At 41.1% G+C, this 25,702-nt stretch overlaps 1 protein-coding gene across 1 annotated transcript in view; it reads left to right on the top strand.

Annotated features, from left to right (window-relative positions):
* Nucleotides 1-2,337: 2,337 nt before the first annotated feature.
* DNAJC5B (DnaJ heat shock protein family (Hsp40) member C5 beta) overlaps nucleotides 2,338-25,702 on the top strand; it is a 48,292-nt gene continuing 24,927 nt past the window's right edge. The window contains exon 1 of the mRNA XM_075549625.1: nucleotides 2,338-2,456. Within this exon, the coding sequence (XP_075405740.1) occupies nucleotides 2,338-2,456 (119 nt within the window). The remainder of the gene's footprint in view (nucleotides 2,457-25,702) is intronic.

Below are 25,702 nucleotides of genomic sequence, written 5' to 3'. Positions count from 1 at the left end.
CTAGGGCTCACAGAAACAGTCAGACAGTGCGTTAGTCTTGGTAGACTAGAGAAACAAATTCATAGACACTCATGTATATATAGGAAAGAGTATAAAGAGTCATTGTACATTAAGAAAACATCCCAGCCCAGTCCAAATCAAGTCCATAAGTCCAATATTATCCCACATGCCCAATACCAATCTCTAAAGTCTTCTTCATATTCACACAACACATGCATAATGACGCCAAATGCAGGAAGATCACAGGCCAGTGGGGGGAAGTCTTATGGCTCCACTGGTGGTGTAAACATCTCAGCACTGGCAGGGGTGTCCACATGACCCCTTCAACTCCAGCACTCTAGCATAGCTCCATGTGTCTTGTCATCAGGAATGTTTCACGGGGAGTGAGTCTGTGTCCCACTTCCAATGAGCTATTTATCTCTTAGTGCCTCCAAATGAGGTCATCAAGCTGCGACCTGATTGACAGGCTGAATTCCACCCCTTCACTCTTCAGTCTCCAATTGACAACAGATTGTGTAACTGCCACAGACAGTGTGGGAAACAGTTTGTTGTTGTTTTATTTTGTTTTGTGGCCAGGCAAAATGGAGTGAAAATCAGAGCTGCTTCTTAACTAGTCCTTTGAGAACTAGGCCCCCAGGCTGCCAGGGGATGCTAGTTGGGAAAAGGCAATGAAGCTGAGCCGCAAGATGAGCTCCCATCCCAGGAAGTTGGACTTTCAGTAGACCTGTCCTCAGAACCTCCAAAAATTGCAAGATTTTTATCTGATGTCTGTCCCCTCTTCCCACAGGGACACAAGGACACAGAAAAACATTTTACAGCTCTGTACATTATTGTTCATAATGAACTCTTAGGATCCCAAGCCCTCACCCCAACAAGCTGTGGTGGCCCCTCAGTGTCCTCTACTCACTAACTGCCATCGAGTCAATGCTGACGCATAGCAACGCCCTGTGGGTTTCAGAGACCGTCAATGCTCATGGGAGTAGAGAGCCCAGTGTTTGTCCCCTGGAGCAGCTGCTGGTTTTGAACTGCTCACCATGCAGATCACAACCCAATGCATAACCACGATATTACTGCAGCTCCATCAGGGACCTCTCAGTCTACCATAAGTGGCTGGGCCTGAGTCTTGTCTATGTTGTCACAGCCGGTTAGCTTAAAGGAGGAACCGATCTGGCATTCTGCTTTCAGCTGAACAACCCAATGCTGGGGCATGCGAATCTGGCCCTGCCTCTCCTGTTGCCGCCAGTGCCACCAACTGGTGCATGTGAGTGATTCTGACATCCTGACCCCATCTCCTCAGCCAAAGTACATTCATTCATCATGTCCTCCCACTCACCTAGCACCGGCCCCCGAGCCAAGAGACAACACTGATTCTAGGGAATTTCTGGTCAGAGGAATTTATATAGTCTGTCATTTTTGTTTTTTAATAGATTAACTTGTGTTTTATAAAAGGCCCATGAGTCTAGACATGTTTCCTTTCATATTTATAGATAAGGGAAGTCATAGAATTAACAATATTTCAATACAGGGCATTCTCTGAATTGCACATTCGATTGCCACTGATAAAAGTTACCTTTGATTTCAAAGTGTCTTGTCTTAAGGTCTATTAGGTGCACAATTTCTTATCCACTAGCTAGTCTCAGGAGGTGGGTTTTATTATCCTTACTAATAGTATGAGTAAAGACACGGACACTCCGAGGGGACCTGGTGGCTATGTGACTGGTCCCCACCCAGAGCTTTAATGCAGCAGGCAGATGAACTCTTGAAACCTGGGGTGCTAGTCCATCTAGCCTCTCTGGATAGGTCACAGGCACAGAACCAATGTGCATTTTAGAAGGTTATCTGAGAATTGACTACCAGGAGGGACCAGGAAAATTTGTCCTGTAACTTTAAAAATATATTATTATTATTATTAACATTTTGCTTCAAAAAGACCAATAGAGACAGAGCAAAATAAACCGTCACCTTCCACGTTTGGCTACATTTGAAAAACATATTAATAAAAAGTTAATTCAGCCAAAAGAGTCTGCATTGACCTGAGCTCTCAGGATTGCTTTTCAGCGATTCTGAATTCACGGGGTGATGATTTCACTTCGAATTAACCATAAGGACATAGCTTTATTCTAGTTGCATTCCCCTTGTGACCGTTAACATCCAAACCAAAAACCCGGTTTCTAGCACTTCTGTCCCTTTCCTTGTCTCTTATTGCAGCTGCTTCACCGGTGTATTTCAGATGGTGCTTTTATAAAAGGTCAAGATTGAACATCTGCCCCTTTTAGAAAGCGTGATCCTGTCTGCATCACCTTTATCTCCCCCTGTTTGGTTTTACAGCCTGAGACAATGGCTTGTGACACACCTAGCTCAAGACAGCGGACTCTGTCCACATCTGGAGAAGCTCTCTATGAAATCCTCGGCCTACCAAAAGGAGCATCCAATGAGGAGATCAAGAAAACCTACAGGTACAGAGGAAGTTCAATGACGATAGTGATAGCTACTTTGTGACTGGCAAGTGCCTCCCATAAAGACCTAATCTCCTTGTGAAGACAAGGTCTTCTGAATACAGTGGGACCCGTATGAGCTACTGTCAAAGGCAGGGAGTTAGGAATGGACCGCTCTGACAGTGGTTTTATGCGAGAACTTGGGTGGCGTGTGGCCCTGAAGAAGGGCAGCCTGAACCGTCAGAGAGAGATCACTGAGAGTACCTAAGAGTTGTAATTTAGCCCCTAGGATATAACGCCACGGAATCCGATAGGGCTCCCTTTTTCATATATGAGTAATAAATAAATAGGGGCTTGTCATAATTGCTCTATCATGAAGGGGCTTCAAAATATTCATGGAAAATGGAATTCAAAGATAATAGAATTTCCCCCATGCACTTCTTGAAGCCCCCTCATGTAAGCTGCCTCCTTCAAGCCCTTGATGTTGGTCTTTTGAATCTGATTTTAATTCTAAATGAGCTATTTTGGAGGGAAATCAAGATACTCTTTTCCTTAGAACTTCAAAGAATAAGAAAGTAGCAATACATAAAAAATGACCAATTATTAAAAATTTGGAAGTCACCAAAAAGAAGAAAATCACATTTTCCATAATTCTACCTCTGGTAATAATTATCATTGATGTTTTGATGTTTCCTTTTATCTTTTATTCTGTCTGCATACAAAAGACATCTTAGAACAAATTGGATTACTCTATATTCTCTCAGCTTTCTTTTCTACAATGTTGTTTTTAATGGTTGCAGGTTATGACAAAACAATAATTTGTGTAACCCCTTAATGAGCTGTAAATTCCTTTAGTTTTCCCTAGACTACTATGCTTATCCTTAAATTATATACCTATGTCATTATTTCCTTATTTTAAAAGTAAATGAATACAATTGTGTTTTTTAATCATTTTATTAGGGGCTCATACAATTCTTTTCACAATCCTTACGTACGTCATTTGTGTCCAGCACATTCGTACGTATGTTGCCATCATCATTCTCAAAGCACCTGCTTTCTACTTGAGCCCTTGGTATCAGCTCTTCATTTTTCCCCTCCCTCCCCATTTCCCCACCTTCTGAACCCTTGATAATTTATAAATAATAATTATTTTATCATATAATACACCATCCAACGTCTCCCTCACCCAGTTCTCCGCTGTCCGTTCTCCAGGGAGGAGGTTATATGTAGACCTTGCCATCTGTTCCCCCTTTCTCCCTCCCCCTCCTCCCACCCTCCTGATATCGCCACTCTCACCACTGATCCTGAGGGGTTCATCTGTCCTGGAGTCCCTGTATTTCCAGTTCCTATCTGTGCCAGTGTACATCTTCCAGTCCAGTCGGTTATGTAAGGTAGAATTGGGATCATGATAGTGAGGGGGGGGAAGCATTTAAGAATTAGAGGAAAATTGTATGTTTCATCGTTGCCACACTGCACGCTGACTGGTTCGTCACCTCCCCACAGCCCTTCTGCAAGGGGATGTCCAATTTCCTCCAGATGGGCCTGGGTCCCCACTCTGCACTTCCCCTCATTCACAATGCTATGATTTTTTATTTATTTTTTGGTCTTTGATGCCTGATACCTGATCCCTTCGTTGCCTTGTCACCTCATAGGCTGGTGTGCATTTTCCATGTGGGCTTTGTTGTTTCTCAGTTAGATGGCCCCTTGTTTATCTTCCAGCCTATGGGACCCCAGATACTATATATTTTGACAACTGGGCATTATCATCTTTCTTCACTGCACTTGCCTATGCACCTGCTTTGTCTTCAGCATTCGTGTCGGGGTAGGCTGGTGTGCTTTTTTCATGTGGGCTTTGTTGTTTCTTAGCTAGGTTGTCTTCAAGCCTTTAAGACCCCTGATGCAATATCATTTGATAGCCAGGCACCATCAGCTTCGTTCGCAACATTTGCTTATACACCCACTTTGTCCTCAGTAATCGAGTTGGGAGAGGCCGGTGTGCTTCTTCCATGTGGGTTTTGTTGTCTCTCAGCTAGATGGCTGCTTGTTTATCTTCAGGTCTTTAAGACTTGAGGTGCTATATCTTTTGGTAGCTGGGCACCATCAGCTTTCTTCACCACATTTGCTTGTGCACCCATTGTCATCAGCAATCGTGCCAGGCAGGTGAGCATCACAGACTGCCGAATTGTTAGAACAAAGTGTTCTTGTGTTGAGGAAGTACTTGAGCAGGGGCCCACTATCCATCTGTTTCCTTAATACTAAACCTATAAACATATGTACATAGATCTATTTCCCCCTCATCATATATAAATATATTTACATCATTATATGTCTGTATTTAAATCTCTATGACTACCCCTTGCCTCCTAGTTCTTTCCTCTGTTTCTTTGTGCTTTCCTCTTGTCCCACTATCATGTTCTGCCTTCATTTGGGTTTTAGGAATTCCTCTTGGTTACATTGTCCTTGATCCAGCCCTGCCAGACCTCCCACACCCTCCTTGCCACTGATTTTGGATCCCTTGTTATTCCCTTGTCCCTGGGATTGTTAACACCCTCTTCTTTTCCCCCGCCTCCCTAACCCCCATGTCTCCCTGGAACTGTCATCCCGTTGTTCTCTCTTCTGGCTTGTTTATTCCGCCTATCCCTTCCAGGTAGACATGCTATGTACTATCACAAGATTGAGTACCATGAAGCAACACAGATACAATTGTGTTTTTGTAGGAAAAAGAAACCATACTACAAATGAAAGTTTTAGATTTTAATAAGTTCTTTCTTCATTTGGCTTGAATTGGGTTTTTTAAACTGAGGATTTAAAAATTTTTAAGTAGGCAAAAATATTGTTAGTTATTTATATTATGATTATTGTTTTAAGTGTCATGGTAAAAAGGCTTTCTCAATTAATATATTTAAAAATATTAAACCATATCTTCTCCTATTACATTTTTTACTTTGATTTTATATTAAATCTTTGTTCTATTTGGAATGTATTCTCACATAAGTATGATTCCAGGCTTCTCTCCACCAACCCCCAATTATCTAGTCCAGCAATATTTATCAGATCATCCATTTTTATTCACTGGTGGGAAATTCTGTGGCCTTGAATCAAAACCTTTCCCACATTCTTAACAGTGGTACCTCAAATGCCTTTAAGCAGCACAGGTTGACGAATGCATGAGTATGGGGGAAATGCCATTGGGATCCTGAAAGTTTTATCCAAATGGCAGTGTCTAATCAAAGTCAATGTCAACCTTCTAGTTGATATTTCATTTAAGGTGCTGGGGGAGAAAGGTGTTTGTTGTATGGTGCCTTCCAGCTGGGGAAGAAGGAATGTGCCTGAGAGTTGCTCAGCTTCCCTGTGGATGGATGTCATATTGAAGCCTCGTTGCATGACTGCCATTTGCCTTGAGTCTTGCCAACAAAAGGCTTTTACATTGTGCCAAGAATGGGGGTGAGTAGGAAGGAAAGTGATTGTATTATAAGGATTCACACCTTCAAAGGTGCTTTCCCCAATGAGAAAAAAACTAATATCTACCTACTTGGTGTTTTCAAAAACCCACCGTACTTAACAAATGTGACTTTTAATGGTCTTTATTAATTTTATAAGCTAAACTATTAGGTCATATCCTAATGAAGGTGCTAATTGTGCTGAGTTGTTTGCAAGTTTAATAATTACAGCACAAAGTCTTTCCACATAATCAGTGTCTTGCTATTAATTTTGTTTTAATATTATACAAATATTATTTTTCAAGCTGATTAAGGTACTAGTATGCTACCCAAAGCATCCACTTCTTTCTAAATTACACATTTGTATTCTGTCCAATATTCAAAATGTATGAGCAAGTTGAAAATCCACTGAGAATAATATTCTTATATTCAGGGATCTGGATCAAAGCAATCACAATATAGTGAGATGAAAAGCCAGTGAAATTTAATAAAATTCCCAACTGTTGAATCCATACACTGTTTGGCTTCTATTGTAATTGTTACTCCTTGATTGAGCACCTAAGAAGCAAGGCTAAGTTGGAAAGATTCTTTATTTTATTTTTTCAGTTTTACTTTTGAATGGAAAATATAATCAGTTGATTCAAAATCAGAACATAGAAACAGATACAAGAATATCTCCCTTCCACCCCTTTCCCCACTGGTTGCCTTCCAAGTACAGTAATATCAATTTCCTGTGTCCCTTCTGGAGATATGTTCTGCCCATATAGGCTTCCAGAGAGATCTCTAGGTTTGACCAGGGTCACTTAGACATCTCGCTCCTTTCTCCTAAATAAGTGCAACTGCAAACCAGCCAACCAACAGCCAGAGAGTCTGTGTGGATTCATGGCAATATGTGCTGCGGAGTAGAGATGTGTTCCCTGAGGGGTTTTTTGTTTGTGATTTTTCTTCTTCTTTTTCTTTTTGCCTTTGTTCTTTCTTCTTCTTCTTTAAAAATCATTTTATTGAGGGCTCGTACAACTCTTATCACAATTCATACATCCATCCATGTGTCAAGCACATTTGTACATTTGTTGCCACCACCATTCTTAAAACATTTTCTTTCTACTTGAGCCCTTAGTATCAGCTCATTTCCCCCTCCGCCCCTCTCCCTCCCTCATGAACCCTTGATAATTTATACTTCTTTTTCCCATGTCTTACATTGACGTCTCCCTTCAACCACTTTTCTACTATCTGCCCCCCAGTGAGGGGGTTGTATGTAGATTGTTGTGATCGGTTCCCTCTTTCTCGCCCCATCTTCTCCTTCCTCTCCTGGTATCGCTACTCTCATTATTGGTCCTGAGGAGTTTCTCTGTCCTGGATTTCTTGTGTTTCTAGCTCTTATCTGTACCAGTGTACATGCTCTGTCTGGTCTAGCTGGATTTGTAAGGTAGAATTGGGGACATGATAGTGGTGGGGAGGAAGCATTACAGAACTAGAGGAAAGATGGATGTTTCATCAGTATTATACTACACCCTGACTGGCTTGTCTCTTCCTTGTGACCCTTCTGTAAGGGGATGTTCAATTGTCTACAGATGGGCTTTGGGTCTCCACTCCACACTCCCCTTCATTCACAATGATATGATTTTTTGTTCTTGGCCTTTGATGCCTGATACCTGATCCCATCGACACCTCATGATCACACAGGCTGGTGAGCTTCTTCCATGTGGACTTTGTTGCTTCTCAGTTAGAGGCTGCTTGTTTATCTTCCAGCCTTTAAGATCCCAGATGATTTATCTTTTGATAGCTGGGCACCATCAACTTTCTTCACCACATTTGCTTATGCACCCATTTTGTCTTCAGTGATCATGTTGGGAAGGTGAGCATCACAGAATGCCAGGTTATTAGAACAAAGTGTTCTTGCGTTGAGGGAATACTTTCAAGTAGAGGCCAATGTCCATCTGATACCTTAACTCTTAACATATAAATATGTGTACATAGATCTATTTCCCTATCATTATATAAAAATATATTTACATATGCACATGCCTGTATTTACACCTCTATGAAAGTCCTTTGCCTGCTGGTTCTTTCCTCCATTGTTTTTTTATACTATCCTCTTGTCCCACTATCATGTTTGGCCTTCATTCTGGTTTCAGTAATTCCTCTCAGCTAGACTGCCCTTGATCAAGCCCCACCAGGCATCCTATACCCTCCTCACTATGGATTTTAGATCATTTGTTGTTCCCTTATCTGTCGTTTGGCTGACAATCCCCTTCCTTTCCCCCACCTCCCTCTCTCCCATGTCCCCCGGAACCAGGAACCATAGGTCTGTTGTTTTCTCCTCTGAATTGTTTCCCCCGCCTACCTTATCTAGATAGACATGCAACAAACAATAAGAAGCACAAAAACAAGACAGAGCAAAACAAAGCAACAAGAGAAAACAAAACAAAAACAAAAAACCAGAACAAGAACCAACTACAAAAAAAGAGAAAAGTTTATAAATAGTTCCATGTCTGTTTGTTGACATTTAGGAGTGTTTTCCCATCGAGCCTGATGGAATGCCAAGCCCTGGCCCGAGTCTATTTTTGGTATTTCCTGGGGACTTCATTGCTTTGCTCCCCTTGCTGTCCTGTTGCACGCCCTTAGTGTTTTGCCCCAGTGTGCGGGGGTCAGGTCTGTGATTTTCTTTTTGAGAAGCAGATCATCAGGCCTTTGTCCCAAAGTTCCTCTAGGTGGATTCAAACCAGGAACCTTCTGATTAGTAGCCACGTGATTAACCATTTTGCACTACCCAAGAACTCCAAGTACAATGAAAACCCCATGTAATAACATAGCAGACAACCAAAAGATAAATATGAACAGTAACAAAGAGAAAATGCTTTGGTTAGGTTACCCTCCCCCCCAAAAAAAATTTTAAAGGAACAACAGCTGCAGAGCATCTTACAAATGGTCTGGCCTAGCTTTTCCTGATAGCCTATCTGGCAACAGAAGACAACCCAAGTAGGGCTTATTCTTCTACCAAATGAAGTGGGAATAACAAATTCCAACACAAGGCAAGCATGGCAGACAAGGCAAGGGGGGGTCTTTGGAAGATCCTCTGATGATAGTTGACCAAGGGAATTGCTCTGAGACTAACACTGCACCACCTTCAAATTGTTCCGCATGAGCCCATTATTTCAGCTACTATGTCAATCTATATCATTGTGTCTCGTAATTTCGTCAGTCTTCTGCTGATGGATATTTAGGCTATGTCTTATAAGACTGCTTTTAAAAAAAATAGTACGTTGAACTTCTCAGAGGGGGTCGTTTCAAAATGTAGACAGAAATGGGGAGATGAAAATGATCTTGATTTCCGTCCATTTTCCGAGTCTTGCTAATTCCTGGATGAAGTGATCTTCCCAACCAAACTGGGTTGAATGTCCACCCAAGTCAAATTAGCATTAATCAGAGCCTGGCATCACCAAGCCCCAGATTGTTCAGAAAAGACTGTGGGATTCAATTCTCAATGGGAAGGAGAAGGGGACAAAGTTCTTTTGGCGACTGGGAATTGAGTTATTGACTTCTCTACTTCCTTATTACTTTGAGGACTGTAAAGAGCCGCCTGCGGATCTCAGTGCCTTTATGTGTCTCTCTATCAATCTTTATTATAGAATATTCCTGTGACTAAAGCATCTTCTTTTCCCCACATCAGCTCAAGAACCACACTTCATTCTTCATCTGATTAGTTGGAGGACCCTGATCCTCTAAAGGGTAGCTTTAAAGCTACAGTGTCAATCTTTCGGGTCTTCATTCAAAGGAGAAGCTCTCACCTCACTAAGACTTTGTAAAGAGAAATGATTTTCTCTCCCAAAGCATACGGAGTCCTTTGTGGAACCGCACAACGGAAATTCCAAGTGCTCTTATGAATGAACACATATCTTCAGCATCCCTATAAGTCTAAAATTATCCTTCCATTTGGTGTTGCTGCTTAATAACCACTAGTCTGGCATAAGGTGGGTTTGTGCAAATGTCGAACGTGCCATCGCAGGTTGTGTGTGACGGCCTGAGCCTTATCCAGGGTCCGTGATGAATTCAACTGCCTTTGGGTTCATGGAGCATAATCACCCGAGGAGACTGACGCTGAAGACCGTGACTCCCATTTTCTCATGGCTGGGTTCTCTCCCTTAATCCTGCCATTGTTTGCAGGAGTTCAGGAAATGTCTCCTCTCTTAGTGCTTTAAAGTCTTTACTTTTGCTTATCATACTATCTGAGGCAGGCTCACTTGAGTTAAACCCCAAACCAAACTTACTGTCATCTGGTTCATAGCGACCCTATAGGACAGAATCATACTGTCCTTGTGGATTTCTGAGACTCAATCTTTCTGGGAGCAGACAGCCTCATCTTTCTCCTGTAGGATGGATGATTGGTAGGTTCGAAATTCTGACCTTGGGGTCAGTATGTCTACACTCTCCACTACAGTTCAGTTGCTCCTAGACTGGCTAAGATGGTTTTCCTCATCCCACCTAATTTTAACAGACTGTGAACCAACACTACTTTTGTGTTGAAAGCTGGTGAAGGCGGAGAATTACTAGTCAATAGGGAGATGGTGACTTTGAAATAAGGAGCTCAGACATTGTTGTTTCCATACTCCTCAAGACACAGGCTGTGGCCCCTTGTAAGGATCCCCGGTGGCACAATGGTTTAGCACTTACCTGCTAACCCAAAGGTTGGCAGTTCAAACCTGCCAGTTGCTCTGCAGGAGAAAGAGGTGACCGTCTTCTTTCATGAAGGTGACAATCTTGGAAACCCTGTGCGACGGTTCTACTCTGTCCTATAGGACAGCTAAGGATCAGCATCAACTCACTGGCGTAGGTTTGGTTGGTGGGCTTTTGTGTGTAGCCCCTTTTAAGTGACTCAAGAACATGGGTTCTCTGTGGTCTCCCCACCCCTGTTTTTCTGGGAGTCCATCTTGGGAGAGTCTTCTGGGCCCCCAAAGGCAGTCCATTCTCTGAATTTGCTTCACCAAGCCAAGTTTCTGCCCTTGATGGTCTTTGCTCTCCATTAGCATGGTGGGCATGCTGGATTCAGTACTGTGCCTTGAATACACAGTAACTTGAATAAATTAATGCAGTGTGCCATTTTATGCTGCTCAGGAAGTACTTTAGCCTGTGCAAATAGATGTCTTCCTTCCTTGATAATGGTCTTTTTTGCTCTTTCCTCACTCCAAATCAACAAATTGTTAATCAATACCTCATACTGTTCTCTATTGCAGATGCAATACAGGCTGGCCAGAGTATGTACTGACCATTCGTATGTCTAATTTTACCAGGGTGGCAGGTAGGGCAAGGGGTTGTTATGTTCTTATGTAATTAACCATGTTGTTGTCATTGTTTGCTGTACTTGAGTTGAGCCCCAGTTCATGGCAAACTATTGCACAATGGGATCGCATTGTTGTGATCCATTAGGTTTTCGTTGGTTGATGTTCAGAATGAGATCATTAGACCTCTCTTATTACCGTGTCTTAGTTTGGAAGCTCCACTTGGAAGGTCAGAATTCTATCAGCGAATTGCCACCACATCCATGTTTAACCGTAACAGTTCCAGCTCCTCCTTCTCTGTTTCTCCACCCTGCGGTCAGGCATGGTGTCTTCCATTGTCCGTCTTTCCCTAGCAACACACTAACATTTGCTGAATGTGTGTAGTGTGTCTCTCGTCTCGTTGATTATATTTTCAGCTCTTTCAGGATCATTTTTCAATGGACTTGTTGGATCATAACTGTAATTTTGCTACTGTTATGAATCGGGCGACCCCTGTGAAATAGTCATTCGACTCCCAAATGTGTGGGGGCCCACAGGTTGAGAACCGCTGATCTAGATGAATGGGGATCCTTTCCCTGGCCAGGTACGGCAGTTTCCAGCACAACGCATTTGGTGTGGTTGTGGCACCTTCTAGAAGTAGGAGATAAGGAAAACTTTTGTAGAAATGGGGAAAAAAATGAAGCCCAAATCTCATATGTAATGTACATGTTCATTCTTATTTGCATTGATGTTTGCCCTATTGAAGTTAGACAGTAATAATCATTCATGCATTGTAAGGGAAGTTGACTGGTTGTCATAATATTATCGATGAGAAATACTGGACCTGCTGTGTAAGAAATCACACAAAGTTCTGTGTCTTCTTTATCTCCTTGGAGAGAAACAAAATCAGAGTGAACTGGTTGTATCAACGAGTCTCGGTTCCTCACCTAGGCACTTAATTTTTCCTTATCGACAAGGTACCAACTATTCTAGTTCACAGCGTACCAAGGGACTCAATTGATTTTTTTAGTTCATTCAATTTCACATGGAACTTTATGGAAATTATCTTCTGTCTCTGAAGAGGCGAGCTGCTTCAGAGCAGATCAAAGTGAGGTAAATGCTGTTTCCGTTAGGAGCAGGGAAGGGTGTCATTTCCATAGTGATCCGCGGCAACCCCGATCTGTGATGTTTGTATCCATCTTTATTAGCAATTACAGGTAGAAACAGAGGCTGCTTGTGAATAAAGTGCCAATGTCAGGGGGATTCATAACTAATGGAAGAATTGTAAATATTTACAGGGCAACGAGATGATTCAAGCTCACCAGGTTAATTGAAATTAATCCCCATTAAATACTCATTTGCTTCCTGAATCCTAAAACCTCGCACGAAAAAGGAGAGTATATGAGGTTATGTTGAACTGCATTCCAGGCTGCTGTCAAAACTTCCTTTCTTCCATCTTGAATTCGCTACTCCTTTCCCTTGGCTCTTCCTACTTCCTGCTAAAATAAGTTGCTAAAATAATTCACATCTGTATGACTGTGTTTTCACTCATTCGTTCACTGCCTTACACAGACACTCATTTACTCATGCAAACCACATGCAATATTGGATATGTATTCATGTTATACTGTGAGAGATACCAATCAATTCTCACTACTTAAAGATCTCATTTGATAGTCAAACCTAAAATGGTTTAAGAGATACAAACGCACATTCAAGTAAAACAAGGGGACCTTGCTGGACAGAATTAGTGGGTTGGCACATCGTAGGGTTGTGCATTGCCCGTGGCTTGTGCCTGACTCATGGCAATCCCGTGCACAATGGGATGAAATGCTGCCTAGCCTTGGGCCAGCCCCATAATTGTTATAAGAATAATAACATTGCATACATGTTAACTTTTGTGTTTTTGAAGTATTTTTATTTTACTCAGTAAGATGGATACCTCAAATATTTTAATCTAGTGCCACATTAGCACGGTAAAGTATTTCTCTAACAGTTTTATTGACTCGTATAGCATACAATTCAATGGTTCAATCACATAAAAAGATTTGTGCAAGCATCACCACAAACAGTTGTAGAGTATTTTCTTCTTTCATATACTCATTGTTACCAGCTACCCATTTCTCCCCAGCCTCCCTAGCCATACCTCGTGAAAGTGTACATGTACAAATGAGGTGCGTGTTCTGGAGGCAAGAGAGTATCTATTCTAGATATTTCATATCATTGTACTTGATCTTTGAAGTTTTTGGAGTAAGAGACACTTCTGACAACCTTAGCCCAAGAGAATCACATCGGTCTAATCTCTGCAAGACTTGGCCCAGCCTTAGAGCCAGAGTGAGGAAGAACTAGGAAGGAGTCCAAGAATCCCAGAAAGGTTGACCAACAAACTTTGAAGAAAAGTCAAATAGAAGTCAGGCTGCCAATAAACCATTGAATTTGTATGGATTGAAGGGAAGCTTAGTAGAGGACTGGAAATAGAAGCAAGATGATCATAGGTTCAGGATGAAATGGGTGTTGGGTAGCTATGTGTAGACTAGGCTTTTAGATAAACTAGACTTTTGTATAAACAATGCTTTGAAAATGGTCATGATTAAGAGAAGAAAAAGTTAATCAACAGTCTAATAGTCTGACTGGGAGGTAAAGTAGAATAGTAACTTTCTTACCAAGGAGGAGGAGGAGGAAGACGAGAAAGAGGAGGAAAAAGAGGAATTAGAAGAAAAGACCTGCACATATTTGCTTGCTGAGGAGATTACACCATTTCATAACTGTAAAACCACTAAGAATCATGACTCCCCCAAGCTGATATGATTTTTTGGGGGGGATACAATTCAGTCCATGACATTCCACCCTTGACCTCCCCAGATCCATGCCCTTGCTTCATGTAAAATGCTTTCACATCATCATAGCATTCCCCCAAGGGTTAAATCAACTCCATGTCCAAATTCTATCCTGGGGCACACTCCTCCTGAATCTGTGAGTCTAGAACACAAATTATCTGTTTCCTAAGTATATGGAATAAGGTGACATGCCCATTACAAAGGGAGATAATGGAGGAAAAATGGAACAATGGGCACCAGTCTAGTTAAAAAAAAACAACAACAGCAGAACTGTTTGTATTAGTTTTCAAAGATGGAAAATATGAATCTGTTCTTTGAGACCATCAGGGCATTGGCCCTGACTTTGAGTGTTGGCCATGCTCCGGATATACAGGCTCCTTCATCCTGGGATTCAGCTCCATCTTCTAGGCCTATTGAGACAGCATTTCTACTCCCTCAGCTTTGGGAATCCCCATTCTCCTAGTCTAACTGAGAGTGCAGCGCCCCTACATTTTCCTTCATAGCACCCCTGGTTCTTCTGCCCATTCTGCATGGAGCGCTTAGCTTTGAGTAGCAGATCCAGCCCCATTCCCCTGACCCTGGTAAATGGCAGCCCCACACCCAGAAATGAGTTAGTGAAGATCTGACTGAAATTTAGGATGCTATATTGCCCCAGCCTTCCTAGGTGCCCTGGTGGTGCAAGTGGTTATACATTGGGCTGCAAACTGAAAGGTCAGCAGTTTGAAACTGCTGGACAATCCTAGGGGAAAGATGGGGCTTTCTACTCCCATAAAGAGTTACAGTCTCTAAAACTCACAGGGGCAGTTCTACCTTGTCCTATGGGGTCGCTATGCATTGGCATTGACTTGATAGCAGTAAGTTTGTGGGTGTTCCCCATCCTTAGAGCTATGGCCCTATCCTTTGTGATTGAGATGGCTCTGATTCTCATTGTCCTTGTCTCTTTAGCTTCTGCTTCCCACTTGCCTGGTCTCTAAAAGACGACAGTTCTGCCTCTTCTCCAGTTAGGCAAATGTTACGAAATTCTTTCTCTATACCAATTAGTGCCCAGAGACACCCCGTTCTGCCAGTAAGCCTTGGCCTGATGCCAGTTGCCTCTTGCTCCCGTGCTGTCTTCTGCTTGATCTCTTCATTCTTGTGCTGCCACCGTAGCTGTGTCACACACAGCTCTCCTTACTTCCCTTTGCGCCCTCATGTCAAATCTCCATTGACATCCATAATTCCACTAACAGTCTCTTAAGGCAATTTAGGCTTTTACTATTAGGCACTTCAAAACTCTTCCAGCCTTGACACATGACACAGCTCCAAATCCACTTCCACATTTAAGTCTATGTGAGAGAAGCATCCCACTCGGCACTGAATCCTGACTTAGTTAAATCACTCACTGCCATTGGATCAATTCTGACTCGCCTCTGTGAGTTTCTGGGGCTGTCAAATTGGATGGGAATAGAAAGCCCTGTCTTTCTCCCGAGGAGCGGCTGGTGGTTTCAAACTCCCAACTTCATAACCACGGAGCTGCTGAAGCGCCTCTCTTCATGTGTAGTGTTGCTACAATAACATTAATCATGGAAACCACTGTGGAGGACGTCAATACATAGAAGTTTATTTTTGCATAGTTTGGGGGGCTAGAACTTTGAATTCAGGGTGTCGACTTAAGGTGGAAGTTTCTCTTTCTTTTTTAAATCATTTTATTGGGGGCTCATACAATTCTTATCACAATCCATACATACATCAATTGTGTAAAGCACATTTGTACATTCATTGCCCTCATCATTCTCAAAACATTTGCTCTCCACTTGAGCCCCTAGCATCAGCTCCTCACTTTTCCCCTCCCTCCCCACTCCCTAGTCCCTCATGAACCCTTGATAATTTATAAATTATTATTTTGTCTTATCTTACACTGTCCAATGTCTCCCTTCACCCACTTTCCTCTTGTCCATCCCCCCAGGGAGGAGGTTATATTTAGATCCCTGTAATCAGTTCCCCCTTTCCACCCCACCCTCCCTGCACTCTCCTGGTATGGCTACTCTCACCACTGGTCCTGAAGGGATCATTTGTCCTGGATTCCCTGTGTTTCCAGTTCCTATTTGTACCAGTGTACATCCCCTGGTCTAGCTGGATTTGTAAGGGGGAAACAGCCCAGGGGAATGCCTTGTCAATCAGTCTTCCCCGGAGTTAAGGAGAGCCCCAGCACAGACTCTGGTTCAAAGGATGTACAGAATTCCTGGCTTTTCTTTCTTGGTAATAATAAATCCTTCTGATTTGTGGGCTTTGTTTAATTCCTTTTATAATCTCTAAAGAGACTGACCCAAGATACAGCCTAAACCTGTATAGGGTATCCTGCCTCATTAATATAATCAATATGCACTTTTACATCATGCAGAATAATGATATCAGAAGGAGAATAATTATATGATATTGAGAATCCTGATCCAGCCCTATTGATACATTAATTTGGTGGGGGTAGGGAACAATTCAAGCCGTGACCACTAAGAAGTCTGAATCCATCCAGAGGTACCTCATATGAAAGACCTGGCCATCTGATTCTGAAAAATCACATATTTAAAACCCTATGGAGGGCAGTTCTACTCTGACACATGAGGCCACCATGAGTCAAGGTCAATTTGATGGCAACTGATTTTTGATTGGCATAAACATTTTCAATATTGCACATGTTTTATCTGCTGTGTTTGAACAAACATTTCCAATCTAGCCTGCCTTCCTCGGAGTGGGTAACTACTAATTTATCTATAGAAAAGACTTGCACTGACCAGAAATTTGTCTAAAACAAAGTTCTATTAACTGCCATTTGAAAACTTCAAAACTTTTGTATGTTGTATATTTAACTTTTATCCTTAAAATATATTCATAGAGCCAAGTTAATATATATTTCAGCAAATTTTAGACACCCTGGTGGTGCTGTGGTTACTTGTTGGGCTGTAATATGCATGGTGGGCAGTTCAAAACTACCAGCAGTCCGCAGGAGAAAGACTGGGCTTTCTACTCCCTTAACAGTTACAGTTTCAAAAACACCACAAAGGGTTGCCTTTAGTCAGCATTGACTTCATGACAGTGAGCTTGGTTTTTTGGTTTTAAGAGAAATTTGGAAAATTACTTGCAAGCAACCAGGGAGTACTGGCATGTCATTGTCCTGATGGTCACTAGAGGTCAGCACTTGACTCCTGATGTAATTCTATATGAGTGAGAAAACCCATTCTCTGGCACAGATTCTCATTTATGATATCAGTCCATCTGTCTTAAATCCAGAGTATGACTGTGGATTCCTAAAGCCAGAGAAGAATAACCATTGTGGTGAGTCGCGCGGAGACTCCATCTGTCAATGTGATGAAATCACAGGACTGAAAATGCAGCCTTCAAAGTGTTTTTATCATAACACGATTGGAGCAGATTCTTCTGAAATAATTCCACAGGAAGTAGAATTGACGCCATCCTTTGTCCTTTGAAGGCAAATGGGGCTCGTATGAGAGGTTCCACACGAAGCCCAGGGGCTTCCTTCTCACCGCCTCGTTCTCGCTGTCTCCGAGGTCTGTACTAAAACCTCTTGTCTAGAGAAACATTAGCCAGGATGGACATGCGCAATGAGTATGAATGATTTGGTGGGATTAAAACATAGTGAAAGAAGAGGGAATTAAATAACGGGAATTTCTCATAAAAAACCAAACCAAACTCACTGCCATCGAGTTGATGCTGACTCATAGTGACCCTATAGGACAGTACAGAACTGCTCCAGTGAGTTTGTGAAGCTATCTGTTTAAGAGAGGAGAAAGCCCCGCCTTTCTCTCGCAGAGCGACTGGTGGTGGAGGACTGCAACCTTGTGACCGGCAGCCCAACTCTTAACCACTGGGCCACCAGGGCTTCCCTATTGTAATTATCAGTGTGTAGGCAGTTTATCAGGAGTTCTCCTGGCGTTGACAGGTAAGGGTTAGACTGCTAACGTCAAGGTTGACAGTTCAAACTCACCAACTACTCTGTGAGAAAGATGAGGTGTTCTCCTATAAAGATGTATAAGCCTTGGAAATTCTGAGTTGAACAGACTTGATGGCAGTGGGTTTGGTTTGGCAGGTAATTTATACCAATTCTCCTGCTAAAAAAAACTAAAAAACCCATAAGAAGCAATATCTATACTCATTTATCTATCTTGAAGGCATAGTCTTGAAAGTAAAGGATAATTGAATGGTCCCAAATCAAAGAGAAGTTCAAAGGTTGAGTAGTGCTTCAGACAGCATTACAGGTTAAAAGTGGTGGTGTGTTAGAGGGCAAAACATACTAGATACAGATCCTGCAAGGCTACAAAATATACCAGACCCATCCCCATCAAGTTGCCTTGGGTTCGCAGTGGAACCACTACCGAGTGGGTTGACTTTGCCCACCTTCCAAAGCAAAGTACAAACAATTTGTACCACCCCAAGGGCCCTGGTCCAGCAAAGATTTGCATCATAATTTTTTTGAGACTCCAAAGGATTATATCATAAAAGAAGGAGTAAACTGGGAGTCAACCAGTCATGGTTGACTGCTAATCTGGTGATTCTCCAATGAGCCACATCCCTGGTGTTCCTTCATGCCCTGTGAAGCTCTCTTCAATGTGGACTGCATCTCTTGCCCTTTGACCAATAGGATGGGGCACACATGGTGTTGTGCTAATGTCTTTTAAAGGCCTCTGTCAGTTTCTGAGGAGCCCTGGTGGGCTATGCGATGGGCTGTCATCCCCATGTTTGGAAGCTTGAAACCACCAGCAGGTCCTCGGGAGAAAAACTTGGCTTTCTACTCCCATAGACAGTTACAGTCTTGGAAACCCTCAGGGGTCACTATGAGTCAGCACTGACTCAATGACACTGAGTGTGGTAAGCTTCTGCTTTTGTAATATTATTTAAAGTAGACACCATTTGAGAGATCTGATTATCCTGAGATCACATGCTGCCAGAAGCCCCTCCTAGCCATATGGAGAAGCTGCACGGAGAACAGAGTGACCCAGTCAACATCCCTAGCTGAATTCCCAGCCACAGCCAATAGGAATTTATCACTGTGTATATGAAGCCATTTTGGAAGCAGACCCTTTACTTCCAGTTCAACATCACTCACTCACAGTTGATTACAACTTACAGGGAACTATGGGACAGAGTAGAACTCTCCCTTTGAGTTTCTGAAACTTTATATCTTTATATAAGTTTATATCTTTCTCCCTAGAAGTAGCTGGAGGGTTCAAACTGCTGGGCTTGTGGTTATCTTCTCAGTGTATAACCCACTCGGCCACCACAGCGCCTTTTCTGGCTGATCAACTATAGAGTAAAGAATACTTGTTCACACAAAGCTTTGCCCACTTGCACAATTGTAAGCAAATAAATAACTGGCATGCTATTTCAGAGACTACGTTTTTCTAAGCTTGTGATATGGCAATGAATCACTGAAACAGCAGCTAGACACAAGAGCTCAACTTTGGGTCATCAAGGAAGCCCAGACAATCTGAACCCCTAACATTTGATTAAAGTAATCCCAGTGTGCATGTTCCCACAGGCATCTCAAAACAGGAAATAAAAAATGTTCCCTGGCATAAGATGGCATCATCTATGAACAAGACTCAGCAGAAATGAGGCAATGACTATAGCAATGGGAATGTCAGGTATTAGACTTAATAGATACATGCTTTCAAATAGCTATGATGACCATGGCAGGAGATAAGCCACAAAGTCTTGATTGCTTTTATTTTTGCAGAAAATTATGAAGGGCACATTTCAGATTTAAAAAAGAAATTCTACAACTGAAATATACAACAGCCAAAATTAAGAACTCAAATGGAGTGTAACCGCACTAACGAATTGATAGAAAAAAAGGGAAGAAAATCACCAGAAAGATATTTTTAAAACCATTTTATTGGGGGCACGTACAGCTTTTATCACAATCCATACATACATCCATTGTGTCAAGCACATTTGTACATTTGTTGCCATCAACATTTTCAAAACATTTTTTTCTATTTGAGCCCTTGGTATCAGCTCCTCATTTCCCCCCCTTCCTCCACCACCCTCCCTCCCTCACGAACCATTGATAATTTATAAAGTATTATTTGTTCATGTCTTGCACTGACTGATGTCTCTCTTCCCCTACTTTTCTGTTGTCTGTCGCCCAGGGAGGGGGTTATATGTAGATCATTGTGATCAGTTCCCCCTTTCTCTCCCCACCTTTCCCTCACCCTCCTGGTATCGCTACTCTCATTATTGGTCCTGAGGGATTTATCTGTCCTGATTTCCTGTGTTTCCAGCTCTTATCTGTACCAGTGTACATGCTTTGGTCTAGCCAGATTTGTAAGGTAGAATTGGGATCATGATAGTAGAGGGGATGGGGCGGAAAGCATTAAAGAACTAGAGGAAAGTTGTATGTTTCATCAGTGATATACTGTACTCTGACTGGCCTGTCTCTTCCCCAAGACCGTTCTGTAAGGGGATGTCCAATTGCCTAAGATGGGCTTTGGGTCTCCACTCTGCACTCCCTCTCATTTACAATTACATGATTTTTTGTTCTTTGATGCCTGATAACTGATCCTAATGCCACCTCATGATCACATAGGCTGGTGTGCTTCTCAGCTAGAAGACCACTTGTTTATCTTTAAGACTTTAAGACCCCAGATGCTATATCTTTTGGTAGCTGGGCACCATCAGCTTTCTTCACCACATTTGCTTATGCACCCATTTTGTCCTCAGTGATCTTTTTTGGAAAAGTGAACATCAATGAATGCCAGGTTATTAGAACAAAGTGTTCTTGCATTGAGGGAGTATTTCAGTAGAGGCCCAATGTCCATCTGCTACCTTAATACTAAACCTATGAATATATATACATAGATCTATTTCCCATCATATATAAATATATTTACATATGTACACACCTATATTTAGACCTCTATAAATGCCCTTTGCCTCCTAGTTCTTTCCTCTATTTCCTTTTACTTTCCTCTTTCCCACTATCATATTCAGCTTTCATTTGTGTTTTAGTAATTCCTCTTGGTTACATTGCCCTTGATCATGCCCTATCAGGCCTCCTACGCCCTCCTCAACATCGATTTTGGATCACTTGTTGTTCCCTTGTCCCTGGGTTTGTTAACACCCACTTCCTTTCCCCTTCTCCCCCTCTTCCATGTCACCCCCTCCCCAACCATCGGTCCCATTGTTTTATCCTCCAGATTGTTTATCCAGAATATCTTATCTAAATAGACCTGCAGATATAATAATATACACACAAAAGACAGCAAAACAACAAAAGAAAGAAAAATGACAACAAAGTAAAAAGTCTATAAATAGTTCAAGGTCTGTTTGTTGACTTTTAGGAGTGTTTTCCAATCGAGTCTGAGGAGTATATTCCTGCTCAGAGCAGCCAATGCACAGAGAGGACCATAGGGCTGGCCCCACTATGAGACACAACATCCCTCACTGACCCATAGCGCTATGGGGGACTATACTGTAGACACAATTGAGGAATTGGGCCCAATCTGACCCCACCACCCTGAGGCAAAACACTAAGGATGTGCAACAGAACAGCAAGGAGAACAGAAAAATGAAGTCCCCAGGGAACACCTAAAATATCGTTCTCAGGGATTGGTGGGTCAGGATGTTATTCACTCTTCTTCCCCCTTCATTTGCTCCTGTGTGCTCTGATGAGACATGTCCCTCTCCCTGAGATGTAGTTTCAGTGCTGTCCTCTGAAGTGAATTCTTCAGCAGGGAGGTGTGGGCTGTCCCGCCCCTCAGACCTCTCTATTAGTTCCCTGCTTCATGCCGATATATTACATTTACGTTTTGGAGCACTGGGTTGACGTCTGGTCCCTCTGTCCCTGTGGAGATATAAACAATACCCTCCCCTTAGTGGGTTAGTGCCCTGTTCCCCAGCTACCCATGTCTTTTTTTTCCTCCCTTCTTTTCCACACCCCCTTTTTAGTGGGCTACCATATGTATCCCTGGATTTGGTCTGGCCCCTGCCATACTACCTGCACCTCACCCAGAGATGTATGTCTACAGTAACTTTTTCCCTATGCCCCGTGTTCAGTTTTAAGCTTACTTCAACGGACTCATGTTGTACTTGTCCTTTTGTGTTCAGCTTGCTTCACTTGACATAATTTCTTCTAGTTCTTCCAATGTGGCGATGTACTTCATGAGTTCGTCACTGCTTTTTTAGGGATGTATAGTACTCCACTGTATGTTTGTACTACACTTTTTTGATCCATTCGTCAGTTGATGGGAATTTGGGTTGTTTCCAACTCCTTGCAACTGTGAACTGTGCCGTGATGAACATTGGGGCAAAAGGTCTTCAATAGACAGGAACAGAATGAGCCTCTGGAAAAGGAGATCAGGGAGAGGATGGAGGCAAATCTATTAGAAAGAATAATTTATGTGAATATTCCAGTTTGATGAAGTATTTATATCCATAATACTGGAAGCCCAACAAAGTCAAGCAAAATCAATACAGAGAAATCTACCCCGAGGAAAATCACAGGAAGACTGCTGAAAATCAAAGAGGTTAAGTCATTATAACAACCAAGCAAACAAATGAAAGAAAATCCAAAACAACCAGTAAAAGATTTTGGCTAATTTTCAGCAGAGATCATGGAAACGTGAAATCTTTGGGAGAGGAGAGAAAATAACTAACAACGTAGAATTCTATATCCAAGGGGAAATGCTTCAAGTCTGAAGATGAAGTAAAGTTATTTTAAAATAAAGTAGATGGTGAGAATCAAACGTCAGCATGTGTACACTACAGGAGCTATCACAGGCAGAAAGACATGGAGCCAAGATGGATGGATGGATGGATGATGCAAACTTTGGGAAGGAATTAATAATGACAAACATGGAAAATTTTGATATTGGGTATAAAACATTACATCTGAGTTATATAAAATGAGAGTGTGGGGAAAAGGTTTTGAGAATTACAGTATGCTACGAGTAACATTCAGAAAAAGGAGTAACAGCATTCTAAATGTTTACACTGATCTGGAGGAATAAAAAAGCAAATTAACACTAGATTTAGTAAACTAATATTCAAATGTCTATGCTTACCTAAAAATGAACAGCAAGTGAATATAATTTCTAAACCAGTACAGTTAATAGTAGAATATAAAAGAATTAATTCAAAAGACAAGAAATGAGGAAGGAAACATGCACAATCAGTAGGACAGGTGGAACATAATTAAATGGTGGATTTAACCTGAACTATATCAATAATTACTACATGAAATATCAAAGTAAACAGCCAGACTAAAAGACAAAAATTGCCACTATATCAACAAAATAAAATAAGATGGTATTTACAAAAGGCCTATCCAATATATGAAGATACATTATGTAAGACTGAAAAAAGAAAAGGAGTAAGAACAAAAAGAGTGAAACCACCAAACCAAAGGAAAGCCTGGTGTAGTTTTATGAATATCTGATTAGAAGTAATAAAAAGCATTAGCAACTAATAATGTGAAAGGCTAAGGACAAAGAAGATTTGAGCAAAATGATTAACAATCAAAACTTAATATTCTTTTATGAGAAGAAAGCATTCAATAAGTACAGACTAGATGCTCTTCTCAAGCATGCATGGAACACTTATAAAAGCTGAGCATATCCTGAGACGTAAAGCAAGTCTCCACAAACTTCAGAAGATGAAATCTTACAACAATATGTTCTCTAACTACAGTGCAACGAGCTAAAGAACAATGGTCATGTTTAAAAGACAGTTAGGGAAGCCGAATGTGTTTGGAATTGAGGAGATAATGAAAAATAAATATCCCCATGAAGTACGTGACAAATCACAGTTAAAATTACAAAATATTCAGAACCAAATGCCAAACGGTGGAAGTAGGTTAAGTGGTACTTAAAGTTTGTAGACTTAATGTGCATATTAGAAAACAGTCTGGTAAGAGACTTTTAAAAACAGAATATATCATGATCAAGTTGAACTTATACCAGATACACAAGCTTCATTGAACATTAGAAAATCAATAAATCCCACCAACAGATTGAAAAAGACAAAAACATATCTTTTCCGCAGAGCCCGGAAAGGTACTGGATAAAATTAGCCTCCATCCATTCTTAGTGAACTAGTAAAATAATGGAAGAATAGTGCTTGTGTTCACTCCTATTTTACGTCCTGCTGGAGGTGTTAGCTAAGGCAGTACAGTAAGGATCCATCACAAACAGGGTGATGTGAAAGGAAAAATAAGTCATTATTTGCGGGTTTTATGCTTATATAGGTAGAACATCTAAAAGAACCTATAACTTATTAAAATTAAGACTTGGGTTTAGAAACTGTCCAGGATATAAAAATTCTTTATTATATATGAATAATTTGAAACAAAATTAAAATCATAAAAAGACTAGGCCCCTAGGGATCAATCTAGTAAAGTAAAAAACAAACACTGCCATCAAGTCGATGTGGGTCGTAAAGATCCTATAAAATATATGCAGGACTGAAGTGGGCTAAATCCTAAAACTTTGAAAAACATAAATAAGTGGACAGATAGCAAATGCCAATCTCCAAATGATTTATGGAATTAATACAACTGCAATAATATCAAGAGGTTGTTAGAGACAAAGAACACGTGTGCATGGACACATGTGGAAGCTGACACGAGGAAATTATGAGGGAATGCAGGAGGCCCAGATCAGTCACAGGCCTCCTGTGGAAGAACAATGTGAAATAACTTGTTCTTTCAGATCCTCTCTTACTTACCCAGTGCTGCTCTAGCAGAAGTACTTGTGGGTGGCTTTCAGAAGCAGAACTTTGTTTTCTCATGGTTTTAGAGACTAAAGGTCTCTGAATTCAGGATACTGGCTTTGCAGAAAGACACTGATTCTGTGTCTGCCTAGAGTGAATCCCTTGTTTCTCTTCAGTGTCTATCCCTAGATTCCTTGATGACATGTAGTGGTATCTTTCCCTCCATTTGTTTGCTTAATCTGCTCTTCTATATATCAAAGGGGATTCATTTAAGACACACCCTTCTTAATATAATTTTTTAAAAGAACAAAACAAACAATTTCATTCCCAAATAGGATTTTAACCCCAGACATGGGGTGGGATTTATTACACACATTTGGTGGCAGCGGCAAAAGCACACAATTCAATCCATAACAGATACCGAACGTATCTTTAAGTGAGATTTTTTTCAAGGCAAATTTTCATTTATTTGTAATTAGAAATAAATATTTCACAATTACATATTGTTTTGTGACTATTTAAGTACAATTTTTAAAACTGTTCTACTGATTCAGGACTAGCCAAATAGAAACTAAAGAACAAAATAGAGAGCCGCAAAAAGGGGCATATACATAGATGAACACTTGATTTTTATGAAATTGTCCTGCAAAATTATATGAAAAAGATTTTATTTTTAAAAACAAACGGTGCTAAGGCAGATAGAATGTATTGATAAAAGAAAATGAGAATGGCACTTATCTTTTATCACATTAAAAATGTTTTACAAATGGGTTATAGATCTCCATGTGGCAGGTAAAACTATAAAGACTTTATAATTGTAAAAAGTTTATAGGGGAACATGTTGAATTCAGAAAAAAGATTGATTGCTTCAACTAAATTAATTCTGTTCATCTGAACCCCACTCTAAAGAGAATAGCAGCAAGAAAGCCTAGGCTGGGAGAGGGCCTATGATAAATATCTATATTTATATTATATATATAAAACAAGGGCTTCATATGTTGAAAATGCTTTTCTTGATTAAACCAGCAAAACAA

The sequence above is a fragment of the Tenrec ecaudatus genome, chromosome 5 (assembly GCF_050624435.1).
Source record: "Tenrec ecaudatus isolate mTenEca1 chromosome 5, mTenEca1.hap1, whole genome shotgun sequence".
Taxonomy (NCBI): Eukaryota; Metazoa; Chordata; class Mammalia; order Afrosoricida; family Tenrecidae; genus Tenrec; species Tenrec ecaudatus.
Note: the sequence above shows the minus strand (reverse complement) of the source record. Positions and strands in the feature narration are given on the sequence as shown.